General features: G+C 40.0%; 1 protein-coding gene across 2 annotated transcripts in view; it reads right to left on the bottom strand.

The window, feature by feature from the left end:
• The window catches only part of FGD6 (FYVE, RhoGEF and PH domain containing 6), a 108,166-nt gene that overhangs the window by 16,090 nt on the left and 79,164 nt on the right, over positions 1-12,912 (bottom strand). The window contains exons 9-15 of one of the 2 annotated variants that reach the window (XM_032416502.1): positions 7,654-7,704; positions 6,265-6,323; positions 6,110-6,181; positions 5,359-5,427; positions 4,771-4,854; positions 3,724-3,803; positions 1,492-3,611 (exon numbers count right to left, since the gene is read on the bottom strand). In XM_032416502.1, coding sequence (XP_032272393.1) covers positions 3,569-3,611; positions 3,724-3,803; positions 4,771-4,854; positions 5,359-5,427; positions 6,110-6,181; positions 6,265-6,323; positions 7,654-7,704 — 458 coding nt within the window. In that variant the 3' untranslated portion in view covers positions 1,492-3,568. Of the gene's footprint in view, positions 1-1,491; positions 3,612-3,723; positions 3,804-4,770; positions 4,855-5,358; positions 5,428-6,109; positions 6,182-6,264; positions 6,324-7,653; positions 7,705-12,912 lie in introns of those variants that run through there. The other variant, XM_032416501.1, reaches the window with a different exon arrangement.

The following is a 12,912-nucleotide window of genomic DNA, read 5'->3' on the forward strand; positions in this document are numbered from 1 at the left end:
ACAATAAAGGTAAGGTAAATGAGGAACAGAGAAGCAGTAAATTACCTTATTTAGGTAGCAGGGAAAGCTCTGCAGAGGGGATGAGTATGTTAGGACTGGAAGAACTGAGGAGTTCAACAGGGAACCTTGTAGTGTCTCTGTGCACCTGTATTCGGCCTCCTAGCTTTGGTTATTTTCTCTAAGCTGATGACTCCCAAATATATGCCAAGTCTGGGCTCCCTTCTGACCTCTAGATCTTTACAGGCACTGCCTCATTCATGGCTCCATTTTTTTTTTTTTTTTTTTTTTTTTATGTAGGCTTCATGCCCAGCTTGGAGCCCAACTCAGGGCTTGAACTCACGACCCTGAGATCAAGACCTGAGCTGAAATCAAGAGCTGGACGCTCAACTGACTGAGCCACCCAGGTGCCCCGATGGCTCCATGACTGATAGGCACCTCATGGTCGATATGCACATCTGAAACTAAATTCCTGATTCTTCGCCCAACGCTGCTGCTCTCCTGGCGTTCCCTATCCCAGGGAATGGTACCACTACCGGCACAGGGGACGAGCCAGAGACTCGCTCTTAATGCCTCTGGCTCTCAACCCCAATTAATCATCTCCTTTACCTCCCCTCCCAAACCATTTTCCACCTACCAACCAACTTTTAAAAAGGCCAATCTGATCACATCATTCCCTTGTACAAACCTTTCAGTGGTTTCCCGTGGCTCTTTGGCTCAAGACCAAAATCCGCAAGTTCTGCCTCAGCTTTCCCATCCTTCCAGGCTTACCTTGGCTTTCCCTCTCATTCTCTATGTTCATGCCATTCTGGTCTTTCAGTTCTTTTAATCTGCTATGCCCTTTCCACCTTAGGGCCTTTGTACACATTATTCCCAATGACCAGCAGCCTCTTCCTTTCCTCTTTGCCTTGCTATCCAACTCTTATTTATCTTTTATAACTCAACTGACACAGCAGGTCTTTCAGGAAGCTATCTCTGACTGCCCTTTCTCCACCAAAGGTAGTTCAAGGCTCCTTGTTTTACAGCCTCATAGCACCGGGTAGTTTTCCTGTGTACTACTTAATCACAATAATAATTGATTGTGTTGACATTTTGCTAAGTGTATGTCTTCCCTAACAGACTGCAAGGTCAGGGAAGGAAGGACCCTTTTAATTCTCCATGTTATCCTGATGCCTGGCACAATGCCTGGCCTAGGGTAGAGGATCCACATTACTTACTGAACGAAGGGATGAATTCCAGGCAGAGGCAGCTGCCTATGCAAAAGGCAGAAGGATGTGAGGTAGGCTGGCATGCATGGAGAATAAGCAGATCCATGCTGGCAGTATTGGCAGTATATGCCATGCTCTGTAGCGGGTGGGGGACAGGGCGAATGGACGGAAATCAGGCTGGTGAGGTAGACAGGACCCAGATCACAGGAGGACTTCTCATCTCCTTCCTACAGGTTATACCGTACCCGCTCGCTGTGGCTGGGGGGGCTCAGAAGAAGAGCATGGCACACTGGCGGCATTCAGCATGCAACAGTCCCCTTCCCCCAGGCCACCTTAATCCTCCCTTGGAAATTTACTCTCCCTTTATCAAGAACTTTCCGGTTTTCTCGTTCTTCCTGCGGAACCCACGTTCAGTCCATCAATAATCCTATTAACTCTACCTGACTCCGGCCATTTCTTACCATTCTAGTCCAAGAGAGCATCATCTAGCTTCCTACCTGGTCTCCCAACTTCCAAACTAGGCTCTGATGGTCTATCTTCTACAAAGAAGCCAGGGTCCTCTTTTAAAAATATACATGAGATCATACCAATTCTTAGTTTAAGACCCTCAGATGGTTTCCTATCACACATAAAATTCCAAAGACCTTACTAAGGTCTAAGAGGCTGATCTGGACATCCACATATTTACCTGAATGGCAACCAAAGAAAAAAGGACTTACCATCATTTCCTAAATTACTTAGTTTTTAATAAAATGTAATTGTTTTTACCAAAGCATATTTTCAGTTGGGATATTTAAGTGCAACTGAAAACTTGACTTTCCTGTAGGTATTTTCTCTCTGGATATTTGAAAGTCACTTTCTTGATTTTAAGAATCAAGCTTAAGTATTTGCCAGGAGCCTGCTACATAGAGACTTGATATTCCTGGCACTTTTGTTCAAATTCAAACTCAAATTCAAACAAAACAAACAAAAAAGGGTCTCAGTTCCAGGTGACCAAGAGTGTACCATCACTCTCCAAATATTAATCTGTAGGATGCTTCAGGTACCCCCCCAGAAACTGCTTTGCTTTGGTAGTTGGCTTTTGACAAACCTTGAACAAAGCCTATTTGTCTTCTCTCATCCCCAGATCTGGTATCAGGCACAGTGGCCATTCCATTTCAGAAGAGTAACAATGACCCAGGGGGCTGCTTTTGTCCTGAGTATGGGAAGTCAGACATTTGGTCTGAGTCCTTGACATCCATGGACATAGGCAATATTATAATGGTTGAAAGCATGACTTCCACTGTCAGATATACCTAGGTTAAAATTTGGGCTCCACTGCCTAGTAGTTGTATAATCTTAGATGTGTTATTTAACCTTTCTGAGCCTGTATTTTTCTCATCTGGAAGGTCAAGACAACACCTACCCTCCTAGTTATCACGGAAATTAAAAGAGAAAATAAATGACAAGTTCAGCATTGTGCCTGATGCCAGGTAATAAATGGCTCCAGTTAGGACTCCAGCTGCTACTAAGAATTCCAGTTGATTTTACTGGTACAGACACAGTGGGAAGCAGGCTGCCTGGGTTCAAATCCTGGCCCTGACACTTAATAGTTGGGTGGCTTTTTTCACCATAAAATGGGTATAAAATTAGTAAACTCACCTTATTAGGTTGTTACGAAGATTTAATGAATGAAAACACAGAAAGTGCTTCGGATAGTGCCTGGCACAAAGTAAATGCTACATAAGTGTTTGCTACTATTTTTATTACATTAAAGGTTACGTTTGAGAGCTGCTGAGACTTGCTATCCAGATCCAGCAGTGGAGCATGCTGTGGCTGTTGGTGTCTCTCCCTACACCAGCTAAATCCTGCCAAACATTCACTTCTGCCACTTGGCCAGTAACTCAGTAATGTACACATATGAGTCATACAGCTTCTGGTTTCCTTGGCACTTGATTTAAATAATGGTAATATATTTTGATTTATACATAGTAAGTCACTGCAGGTTCGATTTTGAGGCAATGTGGTATCATAAATAACAACAGATTTAAAAGTAAAAAATTTCTATTTGTATCCTGATTTTGCCAGCTATGTATCATGAAGACAGCAATTCACTTTTTCTCTAACTTAGTCTTCCTCATTTTTAGTGAGATGACACGTACCTAGTAGGTTTGTTATGACCTTTCAATGTTACGTGAAAACTTCCTAGTGAATTATAAAGCACTAGGTATCTTTAAAAACATTAGGTGCCATTGTAAAAGGCTGAAGTATTCACTAAAAAAAAAAAAAGATCAGCAAGGCACTTTTCAGCATTATTATTCTCTTCACAGGAACATTTTTATTTTTGTGCTTCAAACACATTACTGGATCAGCAATCAGACATTTTACCTACATGGTAAGCCAAGAATAAACTCCATGGTTTTAGGACTGAAAAGAAGGAAAAAAGAAAGTAGTAGTTAACCTAAATGTAAAAAATGCTGGAGATGTATGACCCTGTAATACCGGCAAATGTTCACATACACAGATTTTAGAAATTTACCTGGCTGAGAGGATAAAGGAGCGTTCTACACTTTCAATCTTTAGTTCATTCTGATATGCTTCTTGGGTGGGTTTTCTGACCTTGAAGAAAGCAAAACAGTTTGAGCAAATTCACCCTATTGCAAATCTCATCTCTGAAGCGTAGCTAAAACTGCTCAATGCCCTGGCTGCTGTCAGCCACCACCAACCTCCATCCTCAACTTTATGTACCACGACTCTCCCTCATCTGCTCTGCGTGCCAGAGTTAAATGCCTATATATACATAGGCCCAACTTTCCCACCTTCAGGCCTCTGCTCACGCTACTCCCTCTACCTGGAATGCCTTCCCTGCATCTCAGTGTGGCCAAATGTGACCTATTCTTTAAGGCTCGTGGCTCTTCCTCCAAAGACTTCCTCAATTCTCCCTGTCTCCTCCACCAGGTCCCACCGAAAGCTGCACATTCCTTATTGTCTGAACTCCCCCAAATTTTTCTTTTTAAAAAGATTTTATTTATTTATTTATTTATTTAAGGAGGGGGTGGTGGAGCAGAGAGGGAGAGAGAATCTCAAGCAGACTCCGCACTGAGTGTGGAGCCCGACTCTGGGCTCAATCTCACTACCCTGAGATCATGATCTGAGCTGAAGCCAAGAGTCAGACGTTTAACCAACTGAGCCACCCAGGCGCCCCAGAACTCCCCAAAACGTTAACTGAAACTTCACAGTGATATTTATTACTGTCTATTATCTTCCCAACTAGTTGCTAAGCTCCTGGGTGGGGGGAGGGGGACTGGGTGAGGCAGAAACAAAAACAATCATGATTCAATCCATCTTTGTATTTTGTTTTTTTGCCAAATCTATTACCATGATTTGTTTATAGTTCTCAATAAATATCTCATGATTAAATGAATGTATGAGTGAACAAATAACTAATGAATGAATAAATGAACACATAAACGGTAACAAAGGGAGAGAGAAAAGTCAGGGATGTGAGAAAGATGATTATCTTAGGGCTTCTTCTCTAAATATATTTGGGTTAAGAAAAGAAATATCTTCTAACAGACGCACAGACCTTCATTCCAGCCAATGAGAGCATATTGTTCAGTTTATACATCCCAGACTGCACTGGTGTTGTATACAACAGGGCATCATTAAACTGAAAGTAGAAATATTTCATAGAATGAAGTAAAGCAACAAATGTCAGCTACCAAGACATTGATAAGACACTGAAATAAAGGAAAAATACTACTTTTTTATTAAAATTTCTCTGAATAAAAACACTTATGTCTGCTTAAACTATGGCCATCCAGAAAGCTTTATTAGAATTATTAATAAAAAGGCAATTTCTAGAAAATGTGCTTTCTTTCCAAGTTCTGTAAGAGATATGTTTTCTGAATTCTAAATACCACTAAAGTATTACAATCAACTTTTCTAAGTTAGGAATGACATAAACTGAATTCAAAAAGGAAATAATTTCCTGGCTATGCATCATAAAAGAACTTTTTTCCCCATACTTGAAATGCAAGTAAGCAAGACAGTCAGCTAAAGATCCCACTAAAACTCTCTGAATGTGTAAGCTTATCTGTCATATACAAATGTCTCCTTCTATTAGGCAATTATCCCCTCCCGTGGCTCATCAGAAACACACATGGCCACTTACCAGGAAAAACACTCGGGGCTGCATGACTTTCCGAGACAGCTTCATCAGAGTTCCTTCTTTGAGAAAAACCTGATTCATCCAAACAAATGCCCATTTAGTCCCACCTTACGCAACTACAATATGCATATAATTTGTTTTTCAACTTTCTTTCTCCAGAATTTTTTTTGGAGGCGGGATTGGGTGGACATAATTTCCATGTGACTTTTTACAGTCATGGTTTCTTCTTAAACCTTTTAAGTAGTTGGACAAGCCAGCAGAGTTTCATAAATCCAGGATTGGTCCCAGGGGTACTATGTGGTCTGAAATGTAATTGACTGAGCCAACATCCTGACAATTGCATTTTGTAATTTTCCTGAATTCATTCCGTAGGCCACTTTTGTGCTCTATGAGGAGAACCAAAACACCAATTTTCTCCTTCCCCTCCTAATCCCCTCTTACGTTAAAGATTTTAAATGAGGTTGTCTTTAAAGCTGTGTGAGGTCAGTTAGTATTACATAATAAAATGATCCTATTTAATCCGATACTCTGTGGGGTCCCTTACCATTCTCCTAATTGAATTGGACTTTTTGTCACAGTGACTTAAATCATGAATGTTTTGAATGGATAGAATGAACTTAGAGTTGATCCAGATCGAGTCAGTGGAGAGTAACAACAACAAATAACCTATTTTCATAACTGAAATACAAAACAGCTACAAGAGGTGTCTAAATGCACTGCATTAAATTTGCAAAAGGCAGTCTAAACCACTTACCCGTCCAGGCTGCACTATTTCATGGTGTCCATTTAAGCTGTACTGAATCTGCATAAGCTTCTGAAAGTTGTCCTACAGAAAGAGAATATGTAGCATATGAAAGCCTGGGCCCCCAGGTTCAACAGTATGCCAGCCACTGAAATCGAGATACTTACTCCTTGCTTCATGGTGTCATTGGCGTGGTTGGCAACCTCTATAACGACAGCAAGGGCATCTAAAATGTGTAGAAACAGAAGGAACACCAGGTTAGTCCAGATGGCTAGATGGCGAATTGGTAGCAACAACCACTGGAGGAGCTCCGTTAACTTGGGGTAGGCAGAAATATGGACAATGAGGTCTGATGAGGGCAACAGCAAAGGACAAACAGGACTCATGAAAAAAAAAATGAGCCTGAGAAAGACTTTAAGGGAGACATTATAGGTGCTATGTATCAACAGTATGAATGTCAGGCTTGCTTTGTGCTGAGCTTTGATTAACCTGTTGAAGCTTACAAGGATAAGGAAAGGATTTCACCTGGAAGTTAAGGACCATTCCAGTATGAACTGCCTTGGGAGAGAAGTACCCTGGGATAGGAAACCAGAACTATGAAAAGTGATGATTTAGAGGGTCAGGGCTTAGCTGCCTTTTCTTAGTCTGATCTCAAGAGGGAAGAAATGCCACAAAGAAGCATACTAGGCCTTAGGAAATGACATGCATTACTTTGTGAGCTAACTCTTAGTTTTGGGTCAGTCATGATCTCGGGGTTGTAGGATTGAGCCCCGAGTTGGGCTCTGTGCTCAGCGCAGAGTCTGCTTGTCCCTCTCCCTCTGCTCCTCCCCCCACTCCTGCTCTCTCTCTCTAAAAAAAAAAAAAAAAAAAAAAGTAGTAGAAGTAAAATGATTAAGAGAACAAATAAGAATCTCTACAAAATGGGTTAAAAACCTGTTCCATTTTGTAATCTGAAAATATAAAGTATGCACAAGAAATGTGATAAAAATTCATAAAATTAATGGGGTGGACATGGACTTCAAATTAGAGCCAGTGATATACCTATAGCATTTGAAAGAGGTACTTAGGGGATAAACTGAAAGAAACACTACTTTCCTGAACAGAATTAATCCCTGTGTGTGTATGTGTGTAAGACACACACACACACACACACACACACACACACACACAGTGGATTAACCTGTGAATATCAATGAGTTCCTTGTATTGTAATGGAAGTTTTCCTTTAAGTACTACTAGAGGTGAGGGGTAGAAGGGTGGTAAGGCAATTGTCCAGCATTCAACAGTCCCAGAATATGCTATTTTAGACTTTATCCTTGATTCGTATAGTTTGATCACTTCATGGACTCTGATTTTAAAGCCTGAAACCACCTTGCGATCAACTGGTTCAATCCCTGCTTTTCAAAGCAACAGTCATCCAGAGAAGGTGAATTTACCACTGGCACAGAGTGACTGAGCAAAGTAGGAACCTTCCTCACTCCAGACAATGCTGGGTCCCATGGCCAGCTGTAATATAAGAACTTCTGCAACATATTAATACCATGAAAGTTATTTACCTTGAGTGTCTCTGTAATCTCCAGAGTCCTCTAGAAGATTTTTCAAATAATCTAGAAGAGGGAAAGGATTATAATACTTAGTAAAATAAAGCACAAAGGAAAAAAACATTTCATCTTTCTTATTCAATACGTCAGTCAGTCTTGTTGATTAACATAGGTACTAGTTCAATGTGTGCTAACTTTCTAAAAAATGTGAAAGAATAAAGCCCGGAGATGCATTTGAAATCAGGAAACAGGCTCAGAGGTAGAAAGAGCATCAGGGGTCACACTGGTCATTTTCAAGAGGTATCAGGTTACTGAACACAGGGTCTCACTGAAACCACAACCTCTGTGGCATAGCTAGGACTAGAAATCCAGGTCTCTGATGCCCAATTCAGCACTTTTAGTCCAACACAGATGAAATGCCTTAATTTCAAATCAGATGTATGTCCAGTACAAAATTCTAAGCATTAATAGACTGAATGCCTAAGGGATTTGTCAATCTAAGAGTCTAACAATCAGAGAACAGCAGAGGAATACAATACATATGTCTAGAGCAGTGGATCTCAAATGGGGGCAAATTTGCCCACCAGGGGACATTTGGAAATGTCTGGAAACATTCCTGATTGTCACAACGGAAAAGGGGGTGCTACTGGCATCTAGTGGCTACAGGCCAGGGATGCTGCTAAATATCCTACAAATGCACAGAACAGCCCTACAACAAAGAATTCTCTGACCCAAAATGTCAATAGGGCTGCAGTTGAGAAACTCTGGTCTCGATGAAGCTGGTCTTTAAATAAGCTATGTGGTATATAGTAGTTCTTACAATACAGAAAAAAATTAAAGCAATAGGTTATATTTTATAAGTCTTTAACAGCAAGGAATGCCATGGGATCTCAAGGTACTTCATTCTCTGTTGAGAAATGTTCGACGGCTTCCCATTACCTCTCAGAACAAATTCTGAAAAAAAATCCCAAAAAACAAAAACCACACACACACACACACACACACACACACACACACAAACCCCAAAACAAATTCTGTTCCCTGGAATTTAAATTCCCCCCACTACATGATCCCTACTGACTTTTCTGATTTTTTTCTCTACTACCTAACACAGGCCCTTTGTTCTGATCAAAGTCTGATTCTGCATAATGCTTTAAATGCTTCCCATGTGGTCCCTGGCTCCATACTTTTTGTCTCTAATGTTCCCTTCTACTGAATCCTTTTCTGTCTCTGCATATAAAAATTCTACTCCTATTTTTCAAGGTTCATCTCAAATTCCTCTTCTCTTATCAAACTTCCCATTTAAAAGAAATATTCTCTCCCTTTGAATAATAGATTACAGTAGTTACTTTATGTCTTCTATCATTTTCTCATTAGACTCAAAGCTCCTTGTGGGCAGGACCCATATCTGATTCATCTTTCTATTCCTCGCAGCACTTAGCCAGGGCTTTTGCATACAGGGGACAAGAAATGCTTAATGAATAAAAATATAAATAATTTTCTTAGACCAGGATTGTGTTTGGGTAAAAGGCAATAAAGGCTGAAACCAATCCTAATGCCAGTGGGAGTTGAGAAAATTAAAAGAGGAAAGGCATAGCAAGAGACTGCACTTTTATCAGAATCAATCTCCATTCAGCAATATTATGGAACAGGTATAATTTCACGCCATGGATTGATGAAGTCATGCTCAAAGACACAAAGGGAAACTTGGATGTTAGTGTCAGCTTTTTAAACTCAATAGATGATACACACACACACACCCCACTGTTGAAACTCTGTACATCTTTGAGACAGTGATACAAGAACCTGTATGAGTCTAGACATGCACATTGTAAATATCCACCACTGGCAACAAGCCCCGGAGAGACACTATGTATGAGGACATTAAGCTTCTGTACACCACAGAGTAAGTTAGATCTTGCTGGAGACCATCACTAGCAATTTAGCTCTTAGAGCAATCTGAATGCACAAGTTGGAGAGTACGCTACAAATCACATGGATAAGAAAACCACAAAAATTAACAAAATACATTTATTACACATTAGACTTTGCCTCACCTGGAGATGAAAAATTAACTTAATTTCACTCTGACCCCACTCAGAATGCATTCCATTTATAAGCCATCTTCGGTGAGTCCAAATATTTAACTTTTCTACGAGAGTGATGGGGCTAAGAAGAAAAACGTACTCTTTTTCCTACATGTTCTCCGTATCTAGGATGTCTCATTAATCAAAAGTGAGGTTCCTTAAAGCCTCTGGTGAGGTGAAGAGTGTGGAAAGGAAAGCAAATTTACCTAAGTATCAGATTAATGTCAAGTTCCTACTTTGTCTTCAACTTTTGTTCTTTAATAGAGAAATATACCCAAGCAAATGGACACATTTCTCTAAACAAAGAGAGCTCTGTGGAAGATGTCCGTATTAGGAAATACTGACCTCAGAATCATGGGGCTGAGCCTGATAAGCCTCTGGGTTTCATTTTCTTTCCCTGAGCTCAAGTTCAGCTGCTGCCTGCTATCCTGAACTTTAAGGAACAGAGTGGAAATACACAAATGAGCTGAGCGGAAAACCCACCACTAACGTTGCAAAATCATGCTTTTAACCAAGGAGGTAAAGGAGTTAGGCTTACTTTCTTGGCCAAATTAATTTCAACTTTCCAAATCCAATTTTCCAAAACTGAATTTTAGAAATTCAACTTTCCAGTGAATCCATCCACCCATCTATATTTCCAGGGCACCTTGTTGCAGGATATCATTTTGAGAACTTCTACCTTTTCCAGGAAGACAAGACTATGACCCCCTCAGTTCAGAATCACTCAGTGCCTTAACTGCAGAATGAGAAGAATGTGACCGATCAGCCTGAGTCAGATGGGAGGAGCAGTGAAACCACCAGCTGCCCCAGTGACTGTAACAACCCAGGTGAAACCCAGGAACAGAGACCAGACAGACACGCTTGCGTTAGTCATAGGGAATTCTTACTTCGTACCATTTAGAACCAAGTATCCTGCATGAGTTTCCTGAGAAACAATGACAACAGACTAGTCATTTCGATGTGCCATGTTAGACTTACAGTATTCCATGACTTTCTTGCTTTTGCCAAACCAAACTAGGCATTTTTAAAAACTTCACTAATAAAAAAATGCTTCAAATGCTGCTAAGGTTATTTATATCAAAAGACAGAAAGTTGATTGCAGTGTGCACGGGTGCCATAAAATGTACTTTCTGGCCACCAGGTGGCATTGTTGATTAATAAAAGTTAATTAACCCCTATTATCACCATTAGAAGCACAAAATTAAGCAAAACACAGCATGTGCCTCAAGAGATATGCAAGTTAACTTTGTTCTCATATATGAGGCCCGGAATGAAAGAATAAGGACACAGCAAATACTACATCTTGTGAGAGGTCTAAGTTTTATATATTTATAAAAAAAATAAAAATAATAGTCCTAGTAAGCCTTATCACCCTGATTACCTAATCAGAAAACAATCAACTTAAAGCAGAAAACTGTTCAGAAGTACATTAACCTTTCTTAAAAATGAGTCATCTGTGGGATTCTGGGACATTTTAATTCAACAACACCCCGCCAGATTCCTGGACTGTGTGCTGAGAAACGGTCCGTGGCAGAGCACATAGGAAATGGAGCATACAGGACAGTAACGTTCCAAAGTCAAGCGTTTTGAATTTGAGGACGTGTCTTCCTTTGTATTACCCACATTTCTTCTTTCCTCCTTCAATATGTAATGAGATCAGTGACACATCCAGAATTATGGGATCCCCAGAAAAGTAGTCTAGTCAATAAGCTTCTTTGTCAAAGATTCAAATTTTAAAAGAAGCACCTAAGAACGAGCCTGACTCCTGAAACAGAGTACAGATTATTTTAAATACCAAAAATAAAGGTCAAGTGTTATGTTGCAAGACATACTGCTGCCATTTTCAAGGCAGCTCAGTGAAGTGGTCAAGAGCCCTCATTGGGAGTGAGAGGATAGATTCTTAACCGTCTAGCTACCTCTAGCCGAGGCATGTGACTTTGGCCATGCCCTGTAGCATTTCTGTGTGTCAGTATCCTCATACATAAAATAAGTAGGGTGGACCAGATTGGAAAACTGTAATGATTATCATTCTAATATATTATGAAGCATATATATATTTTTAAAGACTTTATTTGTCATAAAGAGAGAGCATAAGCAGGGGGAGCGGCAAGCAGGGGAAGAAGCAGGCTCTCCGCTGAGCAGGGAGCCTGATGTGGGACTTGATCCTAGCACCCTGGGATCATGACCTGAGCTGAAGGCAGATGCTTAACCAGCTGAGACACCCAGGCGTCCCTATGAAGCATATTTTTTTAAAAAATTCTAAAATGCAAAATAGGAAATTTGGAAAATTAAATAATGGAGAAAACTCAAACCATGCACATCTCTCTAAAGTAACTATCATGATTTAAAATTATTTCCTTCTGTTTTTATAAATGTTTGATTTCACTTAATTTTAATCATACGTAGGATTTTATAGCCCATTCTAGTATTCTAGCCCACATTTTTTTTTCCCCCCCACAGGAGTAGCTGAATACTATCCCATGACAGGGATATATTATTCGCTACTTAGGTATTCTATTAGACTTTTAGGTCATTTTAAAGTTATCTTGTTTTGGCTGTTATAAATAGCGTGGCCATATATCCTAATTTGCCCATAATGATTCTGCTGTATACCTATTGCCCATGCAAAACTATAAATAATGCCCTTTGTACTCTTGAAAGTTAACAGGCTTGAATAATAATAAATGAATAATAAACTGTGTAATCATTTTAATTATAAGTAACACTGATCAGTATCTTGATATACTTATCTTTTTCCATAGGTCAGACTATTTCCTGATCAGTGAGAATAAAGGTTTTTTTTTTAAAGTACTGATAAATATATCATGAGAAACCCTCCTGAAGGGGGGATATACCAATTTAAAATGTCATTATAAAGAGACGAGAGGGGCTCTGGGTGGCTCAGTCGTTAAGCATCTGCCTTCGGCTCAGGTCATGGTCCCAGGGTCCTGGGATCGAGCCCCACATTGGGCTCCCTGCCCAGCAAGAAGCCTGCTTCTCCCTCTCCCACCCCCCCTGCTTGTGTTTCCTCTCTTATTATGTCTCTGTCAAATAAAGAAATAAAATCTTTAAAAAAAAATTAAAAAAATAGAACAGTGGAAAAGTATCAATATTTTCTTTTATAATTTCTTTATTTTTCATTTCATGGTTTCATTAGAAAACCATGTCTCCTCCTTTCTCGATCCTT

Source organism: Phoca vitulina, unplaced genomic scaffold, assembly GCF_004348235.1.
Source record: "Phoca vitulina isolate PV1807 unplaced genomic scaffold, GSC_HSeal_1.0 scaffold19, whole genome shotgun sequence".
Classification (NCBI taxonomy): Eukaryota; Metazoa; Chordata; class Mammalia; order Carnivora; family Phocidae; genus Phoca; species Phoca vitulina.